Genomic DNA, 20,359 nt, shown 5'->3' with positions numbered 1-20,359 from the left:
AGTATCTGAGGGAGAATTTTACAGCAAGAAAATTCAGTCAAGATCACAAAATGTGTAAAATGTGCACCATTATATGACAGCAATCATATGGGTGCACTTTCCTATGGCATAAGTAGTAATCTGTCAGGTTTCAGACTTCCAGTGGGAAAGCAACTTAAAAAATGTTGGAAAATCTGGCAGTCACACTTTGTTTGCTGTGTCTTGGCAATGACATTAACATGCCATTCTGTGTGCCTGTTAAGTAGAGCAACTGCTCAGAGTATGCTCCATCTGTTGAAAATGACTTGGAGATCAAGCTAAAAAACTGAAAACAGTGCAGTATTTTACAAATAAAATGTTTTAAGGAAGGCTCTGGTCATTCTGCAAGACACTTTGGGTACCTATTTGAATAAAAATTCCCATAATACAAGGTGTGCTTTTGTAAAAATCTGCTGGCATATTGAAAAATCAACTAGATTTGGAAGTATGAAAACAAGACAATAACTCAATTTTCATGTGGGTCAAGTGAGGACAGGAAAGCTGGTTCTAAACATCTGATGAAAAACAAGACAGGCTAGAAAATGAGCCAAACTTTTCAAGATGAAAAGGAGCATTTGAAATAAAGCTATTTAAATTGTTGTGCGCGGTAAAGTCAGTGCACTGGGCTTGGACATCAAAAGTTACAGTTTAAAAGAATCTCTCTCTCCCAACCTTCTCAGCTTTTTAAACTTCATCATCTTCACCAACAAAGACATTCTTGAGATCACAGAACTAAAACTCACAGCCAGCATGAAACCTGATCTAAGCCTCAAAATACAGTTGGGAGCTTCAGCTCCATTTACCGATATAAACCATTATTCTTTCAAATTAAACAAGAACAGGCCAACTACAATTTCACTACAACCTTTCTGCTTTAAACTTGACAAGTTTGACTTATGCAGTATTTTCATGTTTATACCTGTCCTGCATTAATTTCAAATTTACTAATCCTATTTTCTTAATGTTTTCCATTACATTCCTATTGACAGGTTTCAATAAAAGTAAAATATTGATCAAAGAGGTAACAAAATGGTTAATTTTTTAGGGACTAATTTTAGTCCCTTCTCTGATCAAAACTCCTTGCAGTTTAAAGAATGGACTTACAACACAAATTTAGACTGCACACTAAGAGATTAAAACTGTACAAATTCTAAGTAAAAATTAGTTACTTAAATTTATTTAGCTTGCTTAGGGAAAATTCTACAAAGGTGAACAAAAATCCCATTAAATTTTCTATTTATGATACAAAAAAACCAAAGATCAGAACACGGAGACGAGGGCTCCCCTGAGCTGCCTCTCAGGAGTATTTCTGTATTGCTTTTTACATTCTTGATGCTTCCCCCACAGCTCAGGATTCCAGAGGAGTGCCAGACTTACCCTACAACCATGTCCTTGGGTCCTGCGAGAACCGTGCACACTCCGTCCTCGCAGAATTTACCCACCAAGCTGTGAGCGTGTAAGTGGACGTATTTCCCATTCGTTACTAACTGCACAATTACTTTTGCAGGTCCAACATAATTGCAGATCTGTAAATAAATATAAAGAAAGTGGGATGGTTTGCTTACTCTTTTTTAAAAATGGAACCAGTAATGATTCCAGGTGAGTATTTTCTGTCAGTTAAGTACAACTGAGTTTACATAGGAGAGATGTGTATGCATTTCTTCTTGAAATACAAATGGTAAACTAACTGTACCAGATCATCACTTTCATCACTTTATTTTGCAATTAAACTTGACATGCAAATGGCAGAAGTACTGACCAAAAAAGCTAAAGGAAAGCCTCATCTGTTTCTTAAAACATGAATCTCACTTTTACATTCTGGCCATTTAGTCCACATTGCTGTCCTTAAGTTTCAATCTGTACACTGAATTCACAATAAACATTGTTACCCATTCAGAAGCATATAGAAAATTAAACTAAAAACCCTGCATTGTTTTGCCCAATTCAGAAAGACTTTAACAATTACTTTTAAGCATTATGATTATTATAAAACATTTTGGCCGGATTATGATGATTCTTCAGGTAGAGATTTTACAGTGAATAAATTCTATTTTAACAGGCGTTTTGTTATCTCGATGTACTTCATCAACACATATTACTCAGTCCTGTAAATATCTCCATTAAGTGTACAAGAGGATATGGAATGAACTCCCACCTAGGATTTTGCTGGACTGGAACTATGATAACATGTGTGCTTTCTTTCATATACCCAACTCTGAAAGTCTACAAAGCTTTTCTTTTCTCCCTTGCCACAGTTTCTAATCACCATACATTTTTAACAGCTTTTAATAAAAAACAGTGCCTCAAAAACACATCTAAAATTACAAATAACATACCATTCTGGTAAGTTATTTGCTTTACATATATTATTTAGAACTTTATTTTCTTTCCTCACTCCAAGGCAGTAATACTCCAAGGCTGTTATGGGTTATGCACCACTTTCAAATTATGCTGAACATAAAATTACCCCACTTTTAAAAAAGCAAACATTACCTTCCCTTCCAATTCACTTAATTAACCCTTTTATCAATGTTGGGCTTTTCCCCCTCCTCCTCTAATTCTGCTTCTAATTTGCCTTGGGCCAAGTTCTTTATATAACAGCAGCTTATAGATCTAATCAACCAAGGTATTAAAGGATCACGATAAACATTAAAGTGATGAATCAGTGATGAACTGAATATTTAAGGTTATATTGTTGATAAAATGCTGATAGCGAGGGATTGCCTCGATTTCACCACATTACTGAGTCCTGCTAGCTTCCTTCACTCCAGTTAACCCCTCTCTTGAACCCATTCCATCACAGCTGAAACACTTTGCATATGTACAATGCGTGCCCTCCATGCCTTCCAATTCACTGCTCAAAGCAAAAAAAATCCCAACTATGAAAAAGTTGTTCCAGGAGGAGCAGGTGTGCAAAACCCCTCTCATTACCTGCTCCTGCTAGTTAACTGTGTAATACTGCAGTAATGTGCATTTTACAAGTGGCAGTTTCTAAAATAGAAGACAGAGTGCTGATGCTTCCCTCCTGTTTACACACTGAAATCTGGACTGAAACAGTACAGAGATGCAGGGTAATCACTGCTGGACTATTTCTGTCATTTACCAGCAGGGAGAAAATTCTTGTGTACCTTTCACAAAGTCATCTGAAAATAAAAACAACTGCATTTGGTGCTACAGTAAGTCACCACCACTGCTACAATTAACTTTTCAAAAAGGTAGCTTAAAAAAAATTCTTTTCATTTTACCCCTCACTCAATAAATCTTTCCCTACTACAAAGCTCCCAGCACATCTGCAGCGCTATATTCACTGTGAATAACATCGATGTTCTGGTGTCACACCAGCAAAGTACAAGACAGTCCTCCATCAGCTGTAGAAACCACAGTGAAACTGGAGGCAGGACTGCTGCACAACAAGGACTTTCCAGCCCTGAAAGCACAGCACAGAACTGCAGTGGTAACCAGATTGCAATCTGCCCCGTTACTCAGCTCAGCATGATCTTTGCAGTCTCTCCCTCTCAGGGGAAAAACAAAAGGGCTCCTAAAACGTAATACCTTATGTAGGTCATAAGGCATGAAAGGACTATTTTTGTCATCCAGTCTGATGTCCTGTGCTGCAAAGGGAACAGAATGTCTCTGAACATCTTCTACCTTTATTTCTTATAGACAGACTTTCTTGATTTTGAGCCATTTGGAGTAACTTGGTACCCAGGAAAATACTCTGAGTGGTTAAATATTCTTATATACCATATATTAAGTCTGAAATAACTTTTTAATGTCCTTGAATCATGCCACAATTTTAGAATAATTTAAAATTAATTTTGGCACTAAGGTATACAAGTAACTACCAGGTTTTGCACAGGAACTTAAGAAACACTGTCAAGGGCCTGAAAAGGTAGAAGCTATGTTACAATGCTGAATAGGAATTATGGTTTTGACACAAAAACAGACTCAGCAGGAGGGGGAGATTGCATGTGGATGCTGTATGGCTCAAAATCAGAGCTGTGATCCAAAAAATAGCTGCTGAACTTCAAATTAAAGGTGAGGGGAAAAACGAAAAGAAGGAGTTCCTGGGCAGAGTATACCTGTAATACTTGATTACATCCTGTATCTGAAGCAGCACTCAATTGATCTGATAAAGTTAAAAGGCTGCAGGCTTACATTTATCTGCTCTTTCTGTTTGAGAGATTTGTCTGAAAGATTAAAAGGACCTTGTGAACTCGAAATTGAGTCAATTTCAAAACAAGAGTAGAAAGTTTTTTCAGTTATTTCATATCCTCCTGCAATCCAGATCCCAGCCAATTTTTATAGGTTCCAAAACGTTACAAAAACTTTGTAAGAACATTATCATACTTCAAAGATGTTCTTCCCAGTTACTCTTACAAGCAAGAAAAGGAACCAATTGGTCAACAACAGGAGCAAATAATGGAAAAGACCACATTAAACCTACAACACCAGCATTACAAAAGCACCTATTTCTCCTTCCAATCCCTTTGTTAGAGCCAACTACAGCCCCAGCCCTGCCTGTCCTTCAGAGTGTCACTACTGCTGTCCTAGGCATGTAGGCATGTACAAGAAGTGTTCCAAAGATGAGGCATCACTCACTCTTTACAGACAGCCTGTTTTTACAAAGCAGTATCTCTCTTTTTTCAGTTGCTAATTAGAGACAAAATATTAAGATGTGGTATAAATTGTGTAGGCAACTGAGTACTTACTTAATAGACTTAAGAAAAAGCAATGTAAAGTAATTTAAACCAATGGCAGCTGAAGATCTGATCCTCTGACTGTGAGGTCACTCTAGTGGCAAAAATATGGAGCTTCTAAAGAGATTCAGTGCCTCCTATTCAGTTAAATCAGCCTTAAATCAGCCAGAGTAAAATGCTCAAATCTCACTGAACGTGACTCAGTAGATTTTTAAGAGGGGTAAAGATTTATACCAAAGAGTCTGCTTATTCTTCTCTCATGTTTTTGACTTAATTCAGCTGTTAGTTAATTTTTTTTGACTTGTAACCAGCAATCTGTATCACTTTACATTTCATTCCTATTGGGGGTGGGTGGGGGGGGGGCTGGGGAAGCAAATAAATATGCTCCTTTTTTCACCAAGGCTCATCAGCAAAGTAATTTTCCATAAATTCTCCTCCTGAACTCAAAGTAAATGTGCTGAAATCCCTGACTGCAAGAAGAACTCTTCTCTCCAAATCAAGGTATGATTTGGGATAGCCACAGGACACGACTGGCTGGGCAGTTCTGCTGGTGTGCCTGGGTTCAGGGCTGCCTAACCAGTGTGCAGCTCCAGTTCACAAGCCAAAGTGCTTTGTGCCCAAACTCTTGTGCAGAGAGATGGTGCTCTTTAGCTCAGGCACACCTCTGAACTCCGGGCTGGAGCTCATTTACATCCAGCTCACAAAGAACACTGAACTAGAGACTGCAGCCACCCACGTAGATTTGCCCCCGAGGAGATGAAAATTCAGGACATTTCCTTCACTCTGCTGTTTTCAGCAAGTTCTTGTCACACCTAAAAGTGGATCAAGCACTTCAGTGTAAAACATGGATCTGCCCACACTAACAGCAGTGTGCAAGATCAGGGTACACATGATAAATGTGTAAGGCCAATGAAAATTTTCTGCGCGAGTTTTCTCACACTTTTTCAAATACACAAAACCCAAGCAAATTATAAATAAAAAAATTTAGATAGTTAAGCATGCTGGTGATAATATTAGACTTTGCTAGTTTATCCTTTCTTTTTATACTACTGATTGCTTTTTCCCCTGGACAAAAAAGTAATGATGAATAAGCAGTTCAGCAGCTTTGCTTTCTACTGTTCTAGACAGTAAAATTTTCCAGTGCTGTGTTACTTACACTAAGTGGATGAAAATGAAATTTAAATGAAGAGTTTTAGGTTGCAATCATAAAACATAACTTCATTGTAACATATTTATTATCTACCACTTCTCTGCTCTCCATAATGACATGCAAAGTTATATAGACTCCTCTGAATATGCAAGACGTTTTCTACATAGGAGGATTACTCTTAGCAAAGACAGGGCTAAGCAAAGGAATGAATGTAACCCCACAAATCATTAAGATAAATTAATCCCATTTTAGATATTATAGAAAAATACACATTGTTATCTAGACTCCATTAGTCAGGACTGTTCCATTAAACAGGAGGTTTTACACCAATTCCACCTTGCTGGCCAGTGCAGATTTGCTTCAAGTGTAAAGACTGGCATTGCAGAACTGCTACATTAACTCCTGACCTGCATCATCTACTAATATACTATATAGGGAGAGTTAAACATGTCATTAAATACCAAAACACCTTGTTTAAAGACATAGCAAAGTCTTCAAAACTCCAGCCTTTATGTAACAGATACATCTTGATGTGTTCCAGCTTAGTTACAAGTTAGTGACAGTGCAGGAAGGAAAAAAAAACCAAAGGGTGAAATTGAACAGTTCACATTATGGAAGAGGTCACACCCCATAAATGTGTTTTTGTTTTGGCCCAATCCATCATCCTATGAAAACAGAACAGGGAGACTGCAATGGTTTTTTGTGCACAGAGGATGTCTACTTTCAGGACATCCCATGGTAGCTCCTAGTAAATTTCAAGAGAGTTGGCCAAACTCTCACAAAGCAGATCCCAATGTGAACTGCAGTGACCACACCATGGCCAATGGTTTAAAGATCTGTCACAAAACCTCCTTTTTTTTACAGTACAGCCAAAGCTCATGCTACTGTTCTTTCACTGCACTGTGATCAACTAATGTAGTTTTTATAGTGAAAACACTGGCACAAGAGTAAAAAAAAAACCAAAAAAACCACACACAAAAAACCCCAAACCAAAGCAAAAAACACAACAAAAATACAAAACAACCCAAACCAACCAAAACAAAATCAAAAACCTAACGCAACAAAAAATTGCAATTTTCAACTGTGCTCTGCTCAGTTACGACAAAGTGAGCACATTCTGACAAAACACAGAAAAGACTTACAGGAAGAGGTGTGAAACACTTCTGTCTTTCCTGGCACCACTTGAATCAAGAACAGGCACTAACAAGCAACAGCCTTGAGGAATTTACTTGTGTTCCCTTGCCAGCCTCTCCCAGCAGGTGTTGCCATGTGGGGAAAAAAACCCAGATGCACACAGTAGATGGGAGGGAAGGGAAGGGATATGTGTGTGTGTGTGTGTAAGCTCTAGATGAAATTAAAAAGTGATGATCAATGAAATTAGAAGGTTTGACGGAAAGCCAAAGAACATTCTGCTTTCTAGTTTACTCAAGGAGAAATTCCATTTCCTGTATAACTCCTTGTCATGCTATTGCGTGACCTACCACACCTTTATAAAGTATCACTTGTATTATTATCATTACAGATTGGATCAGAATCCAAAGATCTGGCTCAACTGAAGTAAATTATTTTATATCTGAACATTCCAGTGAAATTTCATTCATTGGTTCATCATTACTGTAAAAATAGGACAGTAATGTAAAGACAGTAAGGATAGTAAATAGGACAGTAAAGTAAAAAGAGAAAAGCAAGTACATCCTTTGCCTGGGCTGGTATTTTTTCCTAAGTGTTTTGCAAGGCTATATGAATTCAGCTGTCCCAGCTTCTTCTCAATTCACAAAACCATCAGCCTAGGCTACCTCAGCCAGTGCTGATTACTTTCCATTATGTTATGCTTATACTGGTTCATTAGGAGATGCAACTGTTCCAAACCCCAGCCCTTCCCAAGAACTGAGGACAAACTACACACACATTGTGAGGAGAACAACCAGGAGTGGCACACACCAAGGCAGAGGCTTATTGCTTCCCACTTTTCCCTCCCCTTCTTTCCCCATCAAGGAGTAAGAGAGCACCAGAATTAGAATACATTAAGAAATAACAACAGAATTAGACTATATTAACCCTGCTCCTCATGAGAATTTGTAGTGCACCAGTTCAAAGATGTAATGCACTAAGAAGACCAAGGCTTGCATTTAACTTAAAAAGAATACTGAAAAGACACAGTGTAGCTTTTCCACACTTCCACAGAAAATAAAATTGCTGCCAGAAACATAGGCAAAGACAATTCTCCAGTCCCATAATGATTAATCACTTTTCTAATCTTCATACTGTGCCTCCATAGAACATTTCTTTGATTAACATATTTGAATTTTTTTTTCCAGAGGGGGAAAAAATAAAACCACAAAAAAAGGTTCAGTGAACACCTGAATGTAACATTGCTCCTATTAAAATGAGAAGTTCTATGTTGACTTTAAAGGAATTAAGTTCCTAAGAATGGAGTACCCTAGAGATATTGAATTAGGAGTAACCTGAACAAAAAAAAAAAAAGAGAAAACTTGGTAAACAACATCCTGGAGTGAAGTGGAATAACTAAGCAGACTCATGCTTTGCAATGGAAATAGAGCAACTCAGCAGCCCAAGCCTTGCTAAAACTGCACCTTAAGGAAGAGCTCCATTAGTCTGCACAATGGTAGTGAGGTAGTAGGTGCAGTAAGTTACTGCTCAACTGCAGGCAGATAAAAACAGTGCCAAAACAAACCCACGCATCTTAGGACAACTTTATTTTCAAAATCTAATTTGAATATTGGGATTGAAATACAGTCTGTCTTGAGCAACTTCATAAAAATTCATCTTGCTATGCAGTAAGGCCCTATACACATACATATGATGACACTTGCATTGACTTCACAGAATTAATGCTGTATGTCCTTACTTTGACCTGAGGGTAGGATTTTTTGTTCTTTTCACTAGAAGCACCAGGAAGTCCACCGTGAGAAGGCCCTTCACATACGTATCGGAAACGAAATCCCCTCTGTGGAATAAAGGAAAAGAAACTTGAAAGCTCTACAGAAACAGAGTCAAAAGAGAAATAGCACACATAAAGATGAACACACACACCCACAAACAAATGGAAAAGTTACAATTGTTCATCCATGAAATGCTGAGTGCTGGTTAACACAGCATCACTGAACTGTAGCCCTAGAGGACCTCTTCTACTCTTCTACTTTGACTTTCACACACAGCAGCAAACTCTTTTTCTTTTGGTTAAGTGAAGATATTTTGAAACAGAGAACTATTTATACTCTTAAAATAGGATAAAAATTCACATGTAGAGAATGCAAGAGCAGATATTCTCTCCCAAGATTGCTGCTAAGTAGACAAAATTGAAACAAATAATAAGGAAGTCCAAAGCACCATGAAGGAAAGTACAGGGATGAAACAGGACCACTTCTTCCTTCTGAGAAAAACATATGAAAGCTGCATCTCTGGGTGAAATCCAGAAACAGCACGAAAGCTTCAGGGGACTCTGGCTGGTTTTCATCTCACCTACATAAACAGACATCTGAATATACTTTAGAGAACTGCAGGATATTGAAAACCAGTCCAGAACACAGCTCTCCATCGACTCCATTGTTGAACATCCCCTTTATTTTACATGACAATTGATAAAGCATGAAAGATGCAATCTTAAGTGAAGGTGTCTGGTAATTCTAACTCTACTTAATGTATTTCATGTGGTCCTCAGTTTTGCTTTCAGATCTGCCCTCCAGTCCTGCAAGTTCTGGCAAAATCCCCATCTTATATAGGGTTCCCAGCGTCCAAATAGCACCAGATAATGTTGTAGCCTTTTCCAAGTATCATTCAGCTTCTTTCTAGTAGTAGACAACTCTGAATTCAAAGTCTATATTAGCTGAAAGTGAACAACATGTGCCTTAAAATTACTCCATAAGCAGAAGTTTCAATACCTATCTCACTAAAGCCTTTTCAGGCAACAACTTGTTTACCAAGCAAATGCAAACTTTTATGACTTTCATTCTGACCTAACCAATTGCCTTCCTAAGGTGAACTGAGTCACCCAGAGATCTGTGTGTCGATCAGGTTGATCCAAAGGCAAAGCAACCTCTGCAACAGGCAAATCACCTTCCTCAATGAGGACACTCCACTCCGTGATGGATCACCCTCATCACCCTGCTATCAGCTTGCCACATGGGTACCCCATGAGAGGAGCCCCTTGCTGAGAAGTCACACATGGAAACAATGGTTTCTCCTTATGGACTGTGCAGTGCAGGCCCCACCATGCAAAGACATGGCCTGATTTGGGATGGACTTAAAACAATGAGGAAGATGCAGCATATTCTTCCATGAGTTCACAGTACACTGCAGTTTCACTTAGTGCTGTGATGAAGAGCCCTATTCCTGGAGGGATGCTCCAGCACAAAAACATCTTTGGTGTGTGATTGAAACCAATGTTCTCCACTGCCTCCAGCCAGGAAGACTGGATTGCAGTATGCTTCTGCAGAAGACCAAAAGGAGGATGGGACAGCTTTTAGCCACTGTCTTCCCCTGTTTACTGAACAGCTCTATAAGGTAGGATTTTATGCATTCACTGGGACAGACAGGAAAGGCACCTCCATACTGTAACAGCTTCAGGAGGAATCCTTGTAATTGCTGATGCCACCAGCCAAAGGGGAACAATACCCAGGCACCCTTCAGGGCAATCTTTACCCAACAATTATTTGTACATCAGTTGCATGAAAACTAACCAGTGCATTGAAATTATTTCTCTGCTGTCACAGGAGCATAGGTCAGTGTTTGCTACTTAACAGAAAAAAAGTTTCATTTGAGTAGTTATCTTCATTTTTCTTTGATTATTCAAAACAGACAACCATAACAAAAAGAATCTCAAAGGACAACTGCATTTCTTTACAACAACAAAACACAAGTCAGAAGTTCCTGTAACTTGGAAATTAAGTGTTTTTATTTTTAACTTCTTGTGTTTCAAAAACAAATCCTATGAAACAAATCCTAAAAATCTTCTGTGTTTTATCTACTAGTTTATGCTTCCAAATACTGGGTTACTATAACAGTCACTTCTAAGATGAAGAGTCTATACTTAGCAAGGCATATGTTTAAAACCCTTAGGGTTGGTTTTTTGTATTATGACACTTCCAGAGAGAGATAAAGAAAACAGAACAAAACAGGAAATGCTTTAACTACAAAAGTAGAAGTTAAAACTCATGTTCAAGTACCACATTTGTTCTGAGAGCTCAGGTTTTTATGTGCTCTTTTTTATTTAAGTCATAAGTTTATTCAAAGCTGAATGTAGTAATATAACTACCTTAGACATTTTCAAAATGTAGTCTTGTTCTTACCTGTTTTGGCTGTTCTATGATTTGAAGATATGGTCCATCTGCTAACATAAAAGAAAGAAAGAAAAGTATTAATAGAAATTATATTTCCATTGCTATAATGAATATATAGATTGTAGGGGTAAGATTCTGTCCTTGAATGACTTGAGATAAAATTTTTGAAAGCATCTAAGTCTCTTCGGAACTTAAGTTTTAATAAATTATTTAATCATGTGGCAGTCTGTCACTCCCAACTAAAGATCAGTGGAATAAGAAAAGGAAGATTAATTCAAAAAAGTTAATTTTACTCAGAGAGCCTAAATGGACAAATGATCACTCAGTTAAAACTTGCAATAGTGAATAAGAACAGGATCCTGCCCTTGCCACTGACAGCAGCCTGGCTTCTTGAGCTAAGGTTAACTTTTGTGTTTAAACCCCTTGGGCTCTAGAGGCTACACTCACCAGCTTTTGGCCCTAGGGCTTCCTACAGAATAGGTGCTTTTGAAAGTCAAGAGACAGCCAATGGGAAGCTCCGAGGCATGGGAATACAGGAGGAATTCAAGCTGTCTCAACATGCCCCAAACAGTCAGAACTGCTTTAAAAAAAATCCTGGAATTGAGAAGACTAAACACTTTACATTCTTTTAATAATTTCAGATACACTTTTAAATACAGTGTTCTGCTGGGCCTCTAAAAACACTGAATACACTCAATTTGACTACAAATACAGACTCTATTTTGAAATCCATCTTGAGCATGGTGCCGATACATAGGATTATGTTCTACTAAAATTTTATTTGTGTCTTTTAAAGAAGGCGTCATTAAACAATTTTCAGTCTCATAGAGTGGCCTACTTCATACTATAAATCTCATGCAAAATTCACCAGTTTATATAGCTTTTGAGTAGGCCCTAAATCCAATGAGAATTCAGTGCCACCAGAGTTAAGCATTCATCACCTGATCAAAGCTTAGCTCCAACTCTAATAATTTAGATTATTTACATCAAGAAGGAAAGCTCTCTGGGTGAATGGCTGTGAAATACCTCTTAAAATTCAAGCCACTCATGAGTCTCAAAATAACAGTTCCAAGAGCTATGATTATTTCCCTCTCCCTTGCCAAGCAGTCAAGATGATTTGTACTTCAGTGCTAAAAGATCTGTTGTTTTCAAGGTAGACCCCAAATGACAGCTTCATTGGGAATACCTACATAATATTTTCCCAGACATATTCCTGTTGGAATTCTGTATTATCAGTTCTACTAGGTTAAAGGTATTAATGCTAAGGAGTCAAGCACAGATCTTTACTGAACAAGCTTCTATCAACATGGAAGTTGAAAAAACACACAATAGATGAAATGAGTATTCTGCTATTGCAGTTAGCTGATGCAGCAACTGAACTAACTTCATGTTGAAGTTATATTGCAAATATTATCAGTCACAACAATTTCACATTTAAATTATTTCCCAAGTCCATCAATTGTACTTTTCTTTGAAAAAGTAAACAGTGCTTCCTGAAGTCTTGAAAAACAATTGCCTGAAGACCATATACACATAATCCTACATTACAAAGCAGGAAAAACAGTTTGGACTTCAGGAACTTTAAAAGATGCAGAGTAATATTTAGCTTTGGCCTTGTGTTTCAATTTTTGTCTGTAACAGAGTCAAGATGAGCGGAGTTAGGCTTAAGCAATGTATCAGCACTTAAACGTCTTTTCACAGACCTCTAACCCTCCTCAAGCTGTAGGCACCTGAAAAGTTATATTTTAACAATCCAGATGCCATGTATTTTCTGGGCATTGGCAGAAATAATGCACCTAAAATACAACAGTGTGTAGTTCAACTTTCAACCAAGCCTCCAGGGAATGATCTGCCAAGTAACTGTTCTTTGGCTCTTCTCCTCTTAAGAATTCATTTTCAAGACATACATGTTGGGTTAGCACAAAATATTATTGCTTTCTCTCAAACATTAGCCAGAAAAGAAGTGTCCTTATCCAATGGCTACATGGCTGCAGAAGTCCCACAGGACACATCATACCCAAGGTACAGCTTTTCCTCAGCATAAGGAAATTCAAACTCCTAAGGAAGGCATATACACTATCTTGGCACACTGGAAAACTAGCGAAAAATGCTTCATACCACTGGAATGGCTTTCCTTGTGAAAACTCGGGAAAATGGAAAACTTAGGATGTGGTTATTCTGACCTCTTGGGGAAAAAAGGTTATAAAAAGCATACAAATATGCTGATTAAAAATCATAATGTTTTATATACCAGCACTAGAAAAGTGCAAAAAAGATGCAGTGTAAATGTACAAAGCCAAATTAGATGTCTGTTATCATTAAGCCACATTATGCAAATAATGTAGCAATGTACTTAAAACAGTTTTTTGCGATCTTATTTTAACCTTTGGGTTCCATGACTAAAGATTTTCCTTGTTTTATTTTAACAGTGACTAAGTAATTCTCTGGTATAGCATCTGAACCAGACACAAGTAACAGTACAGAGAAAGCATTCTAATGCAAAGCACTTAATAATATCTGAAATGCTACTTAAAAATAAACAATGGTCAAGAAAACATCCAGGCATAAATGGCATATTGTTTTGATTATAAAAAGGATTTTACTTAGTGAAAGGTCTCATATAGCTGTTTTCACTGAACTCTGAATACTTCCCAGAGGCACATTACACAGCCTAACATTGGCTATGTGTGCTTCCTTCTTTCTCTCATCCTTTCCCATGGGGAAAAGAAAACACATACAGTGTTTTGCACAGGGCAGTTTTTAATACTTTGTTTCTATCTAGTAGGTGTGTCTTTGTCTCAGCAGACAAAGAGCAGGAACCTGAAGGTGAACACCTTGTAAGAGGAACTAAAAATGAGGAGATTTGTGATGATCCATTGTTCCAGCCTGGAAGGTGCTTGCTTTAAGTTCTTGTTTAAGGAGCAGCCCCCTTTTAAATGCTAAACAGCCACAAGAAGGAACACTACTTAATGCATAGCTTATGTTCTACTTTTGCCCTACAGAGAGGCTGAAGGACACGGTCATGGAGCTGCCTCTACACAGGCATGGCTCTCACGGCTGCCAAGAGCCAGGTTTTGACAGGAGCGCTCCTGCTGCTTTGGCTGGCACTGCTGCAGCTGGGAGGCCAAGAACTGCAGCTGCAACACGCGGTCCTCCAGCCTGGAGAGGCTTTGCCACATCCTGGCCATGCTGCAGGGCTTCTTTTTCTGTCTTCTCGCCTTGGTTGCCACAGAGCGACTCGCATCCCACTCCACTCTGAGTCACAGTCCCACTTCCCCACGTCTTCTTCAACTGCCAAGTTTCTTCATTTTCCTTCCTGCCTGAGTCAGAGGCCCTCCTGCCCCTTGGCACTCCCACCACTTGCATTTTTTCTTCCTCTTGACAGGCCTAACCCTACACACACACACACACACACTTCCAAAGGAGCACCCATCCTTGGCTGCCTCTTGATTCCTTCTTCCCACCATAGGAAAGTCAAGGAAAAAGAGGTCTCTGAGGGTGGTGGGATATCCCTGCAAGCCTGGCAACTCTGCTGGACTAGTGGGGTCCTGTATCTAACAGCTTTCTGAGTACCTAAAACCATTCAGTTTAACCTGTGGGCAAGCATCCTCCCTCACATCCTCGCTGTTGGTGGGCCTCCAGAACAGGCATCTCACCCTTGTAATTGCTGTTTTTCTCTGTGGACATGGATGGAACACTCGTAGCCTGTAGGTTTTGATTGTTAAATCCCATATCAACTCTCTTGTGTCCATCCTGGCAGTGGTACCTTGCTGCTAAAAGCTTAGACTGGAGACCTAGTGCCTTATCCTTCCTGAAGGTCTGTTGTAGCATCTGCATGTCCTACCCCTCAGGGATCCCCCTGCACAGGAATACTCTCTCGAATCCCAGCTCTTCAGTGTTCAAAGCATGGTGTTTAAAGCAAATGGCACATGACACTTTACTTCTTCCATTGGTTCACTCTTCCCAACACGAGCACAGAAGATCTAGAAAGAACACCAGAAACTGTATGCAAGTCTGCCCAAGCTCTTGAGTATTAGGGCCACTACTGTGGAACAGGGAAAATGAACACTCATCTCATTTTTGGTAGTGGTCTGGTTTCCTTGAACCATTAACATTATCTCTCTTAAAAAAAAAAGTAAGTGCCCTCTTTTTCCCCTCTATAACCGTCTCATTTTTCACAGCAAGTGTCACAGAGAGTTGGACAGAGGAGGTTAAAGAAACAGCAGAAAATTAATTTTAGCAGCCTCCAGGCAATACTGTTCAGCTCCTGATGGCTCTGCTTCAACTTCAAAGTTTTAAAAACACACCACCTTAATGCCAAGAGCTAGTTAGACCAGAGCCTCTTGAAGCCAAAACAGCCACACAGTTCCCAAACCCACCTCTAACTGGGGCATGTCACATGGCTGTAGATGGCCTTGGATCATCATGAGGGAGTACAGGACATCCAAAATTACAAACCCCTTAGCTCAGACCTCTGCCCATTTCCTCTCCAATGTAAGGCCTCACTTTGCTTCTCCACTACACAAAGGATGTCCCACTGATGTGCACCCGCTTTTACTCTACCGAAATACATGCTGTGGATAATACTTCCTCCATCCCCAATGCCACTAAGGATCAGTACCTAATCTACCTAAACAAAGGCAGGACTCTTCCCAGCAAGCCAAAGAAGAGGCTGACTTCATGAGGTACTCCCTTTTCTCCTGGCAAAACCTGAACCATGTAACTACTACATCTTTAGAGCCAAAGTAACAAAAAAGCCTGATTTTTATTTAAAACAGACATACGAGAGAGAGAAAAAGAAGGAAAAACACTTGAGCACTAACAATGATGTGGAGAAAATCAGTGCCCCACCATCTCAAAGGTTTTCTACTATTACTGTAAACGTTAACGTAGCAGCAGAACATCTATCACCAGAAAGTCCCCAAATTCCCCAGCTGCTTGTTGATTCAGCCCCTGGCACGACACCGCAATCCACGGTTATATATTAAACCTGTCTGCCAATGTGATAGGTCTGACATTGTGCCTTTATGGATGCACAGACTGAAAGATATAGGCACCAGAGCCAGATCACGAGGAATAATTAATGTCTTTGGTTCTTTCTGCCTTAATCATCCATCTGTCCTTGAGAAAAATCCGTTTATTTCACCCTCTCCATATCTCAGCTGGAAGTATTTCTGGAAACCCCCATATGACTTTAACTGACTTTGCTGAGTAGAAAGAAATCATTAGTCCCTGGTTGAAAGCCACTAAAGTAGAACATAAAAATTATGATATTATCTTTTAACTGAAGAGCCAGTCCATAGTAACAATGCAGAATATTTTCAGAAGGGGAGGAAATAAGCATTACTGGAATACTGTTCAAGAAACAAACCAACTGTGGCATCATCAGGTGCAGCTGAAATGATCAACCTTTTCTGAAATTTTTTTATTAACTTTTTCTTTGTGATAAGCTGAAATCCATGATCCTTTATTGAATCCCATTTTGTGCACAAGGAACTTGTCACATATACTGCAGCAGTAGACAAGAGCAGTGGCACTTATAAAAAAAAGGCCTTTTTTGAAACAATTTTTCAAATAAAGGACAGAGTTAGACTTAGCCCAGTATGAGTTTTCTGCGGCTGCAGAACTCAGTGAATCCTTGACTCCCTGACATGTTTTTGAAAACAGCTGTTTTCTACTTTAGATGAGACATAGTTATCTGAAAATCAGTTTTATGTATCTGAATAATTTGTATGGAATGAGTCTGCCATGAAGAATACAGCGTAAGCTTAAAAGGTACATGTAAAAGAGCTCATTACAGGGAAATTTCAATAGCCTTATTTGTTCAACAGAAAGTGGGAGAAAAAATCCCTTGGTCTATAATGCACAAGCCCTTTAATACAACACAGATGAATCTTACTGAATAATTTTATCTGCCTTAATAAAAATACACTGTAAACAAATGATTGCAACATTCATTTGCTGGATGTTTTTCCATATTTGTCAAGAGCTTTGCTCATGAGAACATTTTATCTTGAAACAAAATTATCTGTACCATGTGTTTCTTGATCCTTTCTTGCTACTACTCTTTTAAGAAAACAAGAAAACACTAAAACAGTAAGCTTACTTTAATTCTTATTCTATAAGCAGCATTTATTGTTACTTTAGGATGGAATTTTACCTATGAAGGAAAACATTAAATGCTTATTTTATTTTACCCTTAACACCTTCACTGCTGTGAAGTGTATCAAATACTGCAATCAGAAGTGGTTTGCACTTTCAACTGAAGAAAGTAATTTGGAATACGTAACACGCCAGCTACATCCTAATACAACAGAGTCAATCAGATAAGAGAAAGCTGCCATGGTAAAAGATTTAAACAGCTATATTGGAGCTATATTTTGAGAAAAAAATTCCTAAAGTTAAATTAAATTTTATTTTCTTCTTCCTTCTGTATCAGTTGTTATAATAGACTAACCAGGAAATATTACTTCTTCATGCAAGAAGTAATACTTATAAAGAACTTTAATAAGCAAAACCAGGCCAAGGTTGATCAAACTGCCGATACTGACTGGGTATAAAAGACTTCTAACTGTTCTTACTGTTCTGGAAGCATATTGTAAGAGCTGCTATCAGACCTTTGCAGAACACTATTTACTTATTTTCAGTAGTTTGTTGCAAAATTTGTCTGAGCTTTCAAACTAGCATTATTGTTCAGGAAACTGTCAGGTGCTTCTAATGCCACACTGCCACTTCACAGGAAACAGAGAAGTCACCAAGAAGGAAAAACACATTTGAATGGTACAGGAAGTTAATATTCTCTGCATTTTATTACTGAAAAACAAGCATCTTAAGAACTACTACAACACCTACTACAAGCACCTTAAGAACTACTACAAATGCAACAGCATTCTAAAGGAAAAGAAGCACATGGTGCAGTCTGCAAACTGGCAATAGCAACATGTAACTCGCTGAAGGTTCAAATTCAGAAAAATACCTCAACAAAGTAATTTATAAAATCGGGTCACTCAAAGCTCTTTGGTCACTGTCCTGGTTTCACCTGGGAAACTGCTGAAACTTTCAGTTTCTGTACAAGCCACAAGAAAATCTGATTTGTCTCACTGCTGAAAGTTTCATGAGGGGAAGAAAGATGCAAAAAGATGGAACAAAAAAACTAGTTGACAGCTTGCAATCTACTATTATGACCCACAAGTTGGTAAACAAAAAAGGCTCTGAAAAGAACTCAAAAGAAAACAAAACAGCAGGACAACGGCACCATCAAATAGTAAGGGTTCCTACCTGTTCGTAGTGGTAAGTCTGCAGTGATGTAATTTGTACTGTTAAATAAAGCATTCATTCCCATGAACTGATCCACCGCAAACATCTACAGTGAAGGAAAACACTCTTCATTATTACATACATACACAGTTGCATAAAACATCCATCAGCAAAACACTTTAAAGTTCTCTGCAAATATTGAGACTGCCAACACCTCGTTGAATTACATAAACATTTTATAGCTATTTTATTTTTGCTGGCAACAGCACTGCAAGCAGAGCTGACAGCACTGAGCCGAGTTTCACCAGAATCATGAGACCGCACCAACCTCAGCACAGTTTCTAAACACACATTTTGCTTACCTGCACTAACAACTATAAATCCTAAACAGCTTATACAGTAAATTCTGAAAATCTAACCCTAGATGTCTTGCCCAAGGCCTTGCTAAGAACCTGTGAGTTTTCATTTCCACTTCTCTGACTAAACCCCACCAGACTACATTCCTTATGTAAATATATTTACAAGCTCTAATGCAAGAAAACAGTACATCCAGGTGAAAGTTGTGTGGTTTTTTGTTTTTGTTTTTTTTTTTTTTTTAAACACTGATATGTCTTAACATACTGTAGTTGTTGTCAGGTATAAATATATCTTTTTCCAAAGTGAAGCAAGTATAAAGGAGAGAAGAGTTTCTTTTTGAAAATGAAGGTCAGTAGAAATGACCTGTTCTTCACTTTTTACCCAAGCACCATTCTCACAGTTCAAGTATTTTATGGAATGATCTAAGAAGGTCAGGAAAAGCTCATGAAGAGCTAGGCCTATGGATCTGTGTGAGTGAAGGAACATTTCAGTCATCACTGTCGATGCCAACATCACAAAAATTTATACAAAATGGCCTTTTAGGACATGAGGGGTTTTATTTTCAGAAATACACCAACATCCACCACAGAAGAAATTCCAGAGCATGTGTCACAGGCACACAGGGCATAAAGATAAGGTTTTTTTCAACTGCTTAATTCAGCAGGTCTAGCTTTCCTTCTCATTTCAGCCATTTAACCAGTAAAGGCATTTCACAGGTCACATAAAAACCAGCTTAGGGAAAAAAGCCCTGATTTCTGCCAATGCAGAATGATTTTCTATGTCCATATTAAGTCTAGGAAATGACAAGACAATATGAGAGAAGGCCTAAACAGACAGCTAGGAGAAGATACAGGGATACTGAAAACACAGAAATTCACTTACTTGGGGATCAGATACTCCCATAATATAGGAATCTTCTGCTGCCATTTTAAGTCCTGAAACACAGAAACATGATTAGAACTCCCTTTTTTTTTTTCCCCAATGTAGAGAACTAGAGAAGGCTGGAAAGCATTCAGAGTTAAAAGCCCAATCTCTGACACTTTTTATTTTACTCATAACATTAATGATTTCTAAAATACTTCTAAAATTCCTCACTATTTGAAGGGGCAATGTAAGGACAAGATAGGCTACAGCCAGGATTTTCCATTGCCTATTGCCAAGAAATTAAATTACAGTCAAAGTCCAGAAGTCAAAATTTCTTAAAATCAGGAACTGTTTCTGTCTTTGCTCTGATTATTCTGCCATTAGACTTCAGGAAACATCATTACCATAGAAAGAGCAGAACTCTTTGTTTTTATACAATAAAAAGAACATTATGAGCATTCATGAATGAACCCTAACAGTTTTCTTATAAAGTATTACTAAATGCAAATAAAGATGCCCAAGAAAGAACAGACAGAATTAAAAAAAAAAAAATTAAATAAACCAGGAATCTATTATTGACTAATTTTGGACACCTTTATTTCCAGAGGTCCACAAGTGCTTAGCACACACAACAACTCTGTGCTGACAATGACAATTATGGATGCACAGCATCCATCACAACTCTTTCTCACAGGTCTACATGTGAATTCTGG

The 20,359-nt window shown here is 38.3% G+C and overlaps 1 protein-coding gene across 3 annotated transcripts in view; it reads right to left on the bottom strand.

Annotated features, from left to right (window-relative positions):
- NFKB1 (nuclear factor kappa B subunit 1) overlaps positions 1–20,359 on the bottom strand; it is a 59,820-nt gene that overhangs the window by 28,580 nt on the left and 10,881 nt on the right. For 2 of the 3 annotated variants that reach the window (XM_041424516.1, XM_041424517.1), the window contains exons 2-6: positions 19,665–19,717; positions 18,447–18,531; positions 11,178–11,218; positions 8,738–8,836; positions 1,396–1,544 (exon numbers count right to left, since the gene is read on the bottom strand). In XM_041424516.1, coding sequence (XP_041280450.1) covers positions 1,396–1,544; positions 8,738–8,836; positions 11,178–11,218; positions 18,447–18,531; positions 19,665–19,709 — 419 coding nt within the window. In that variant the 5' untranslated portion in view covers positions 19,710–19,717. The remainder of the gene's footprint in view (positions 1–1,395; positions 1,545–8,737; positions 8,837–11,177; positions 11,219–18,446; positions 18,532–19,664; positions 19,718–20,359) is intronic. The other variant, XM_041424515.1, reaches the window with a different exon arrangement.

Source organism: Onychostruthus taczanowskii, unplaced genomic scaffold, assembly GCF_017590055.1.
Source record: "Onychostruthus taczanowskii isolate IOZ18803 unplaced genomic scaffold, ASM1759005v1 scaffold82, whole genome shotgun sequence".
Taxonomy (NCBI): Eukaryota; Metazoa; Chordata; class Aves; order Passeriformes; family Passeridae; genus Onychostruthus; species Onychostruthus taczanowskii.
This window is presented reverse-complemented; position numbering and strand designations above follow the sequence as displayed.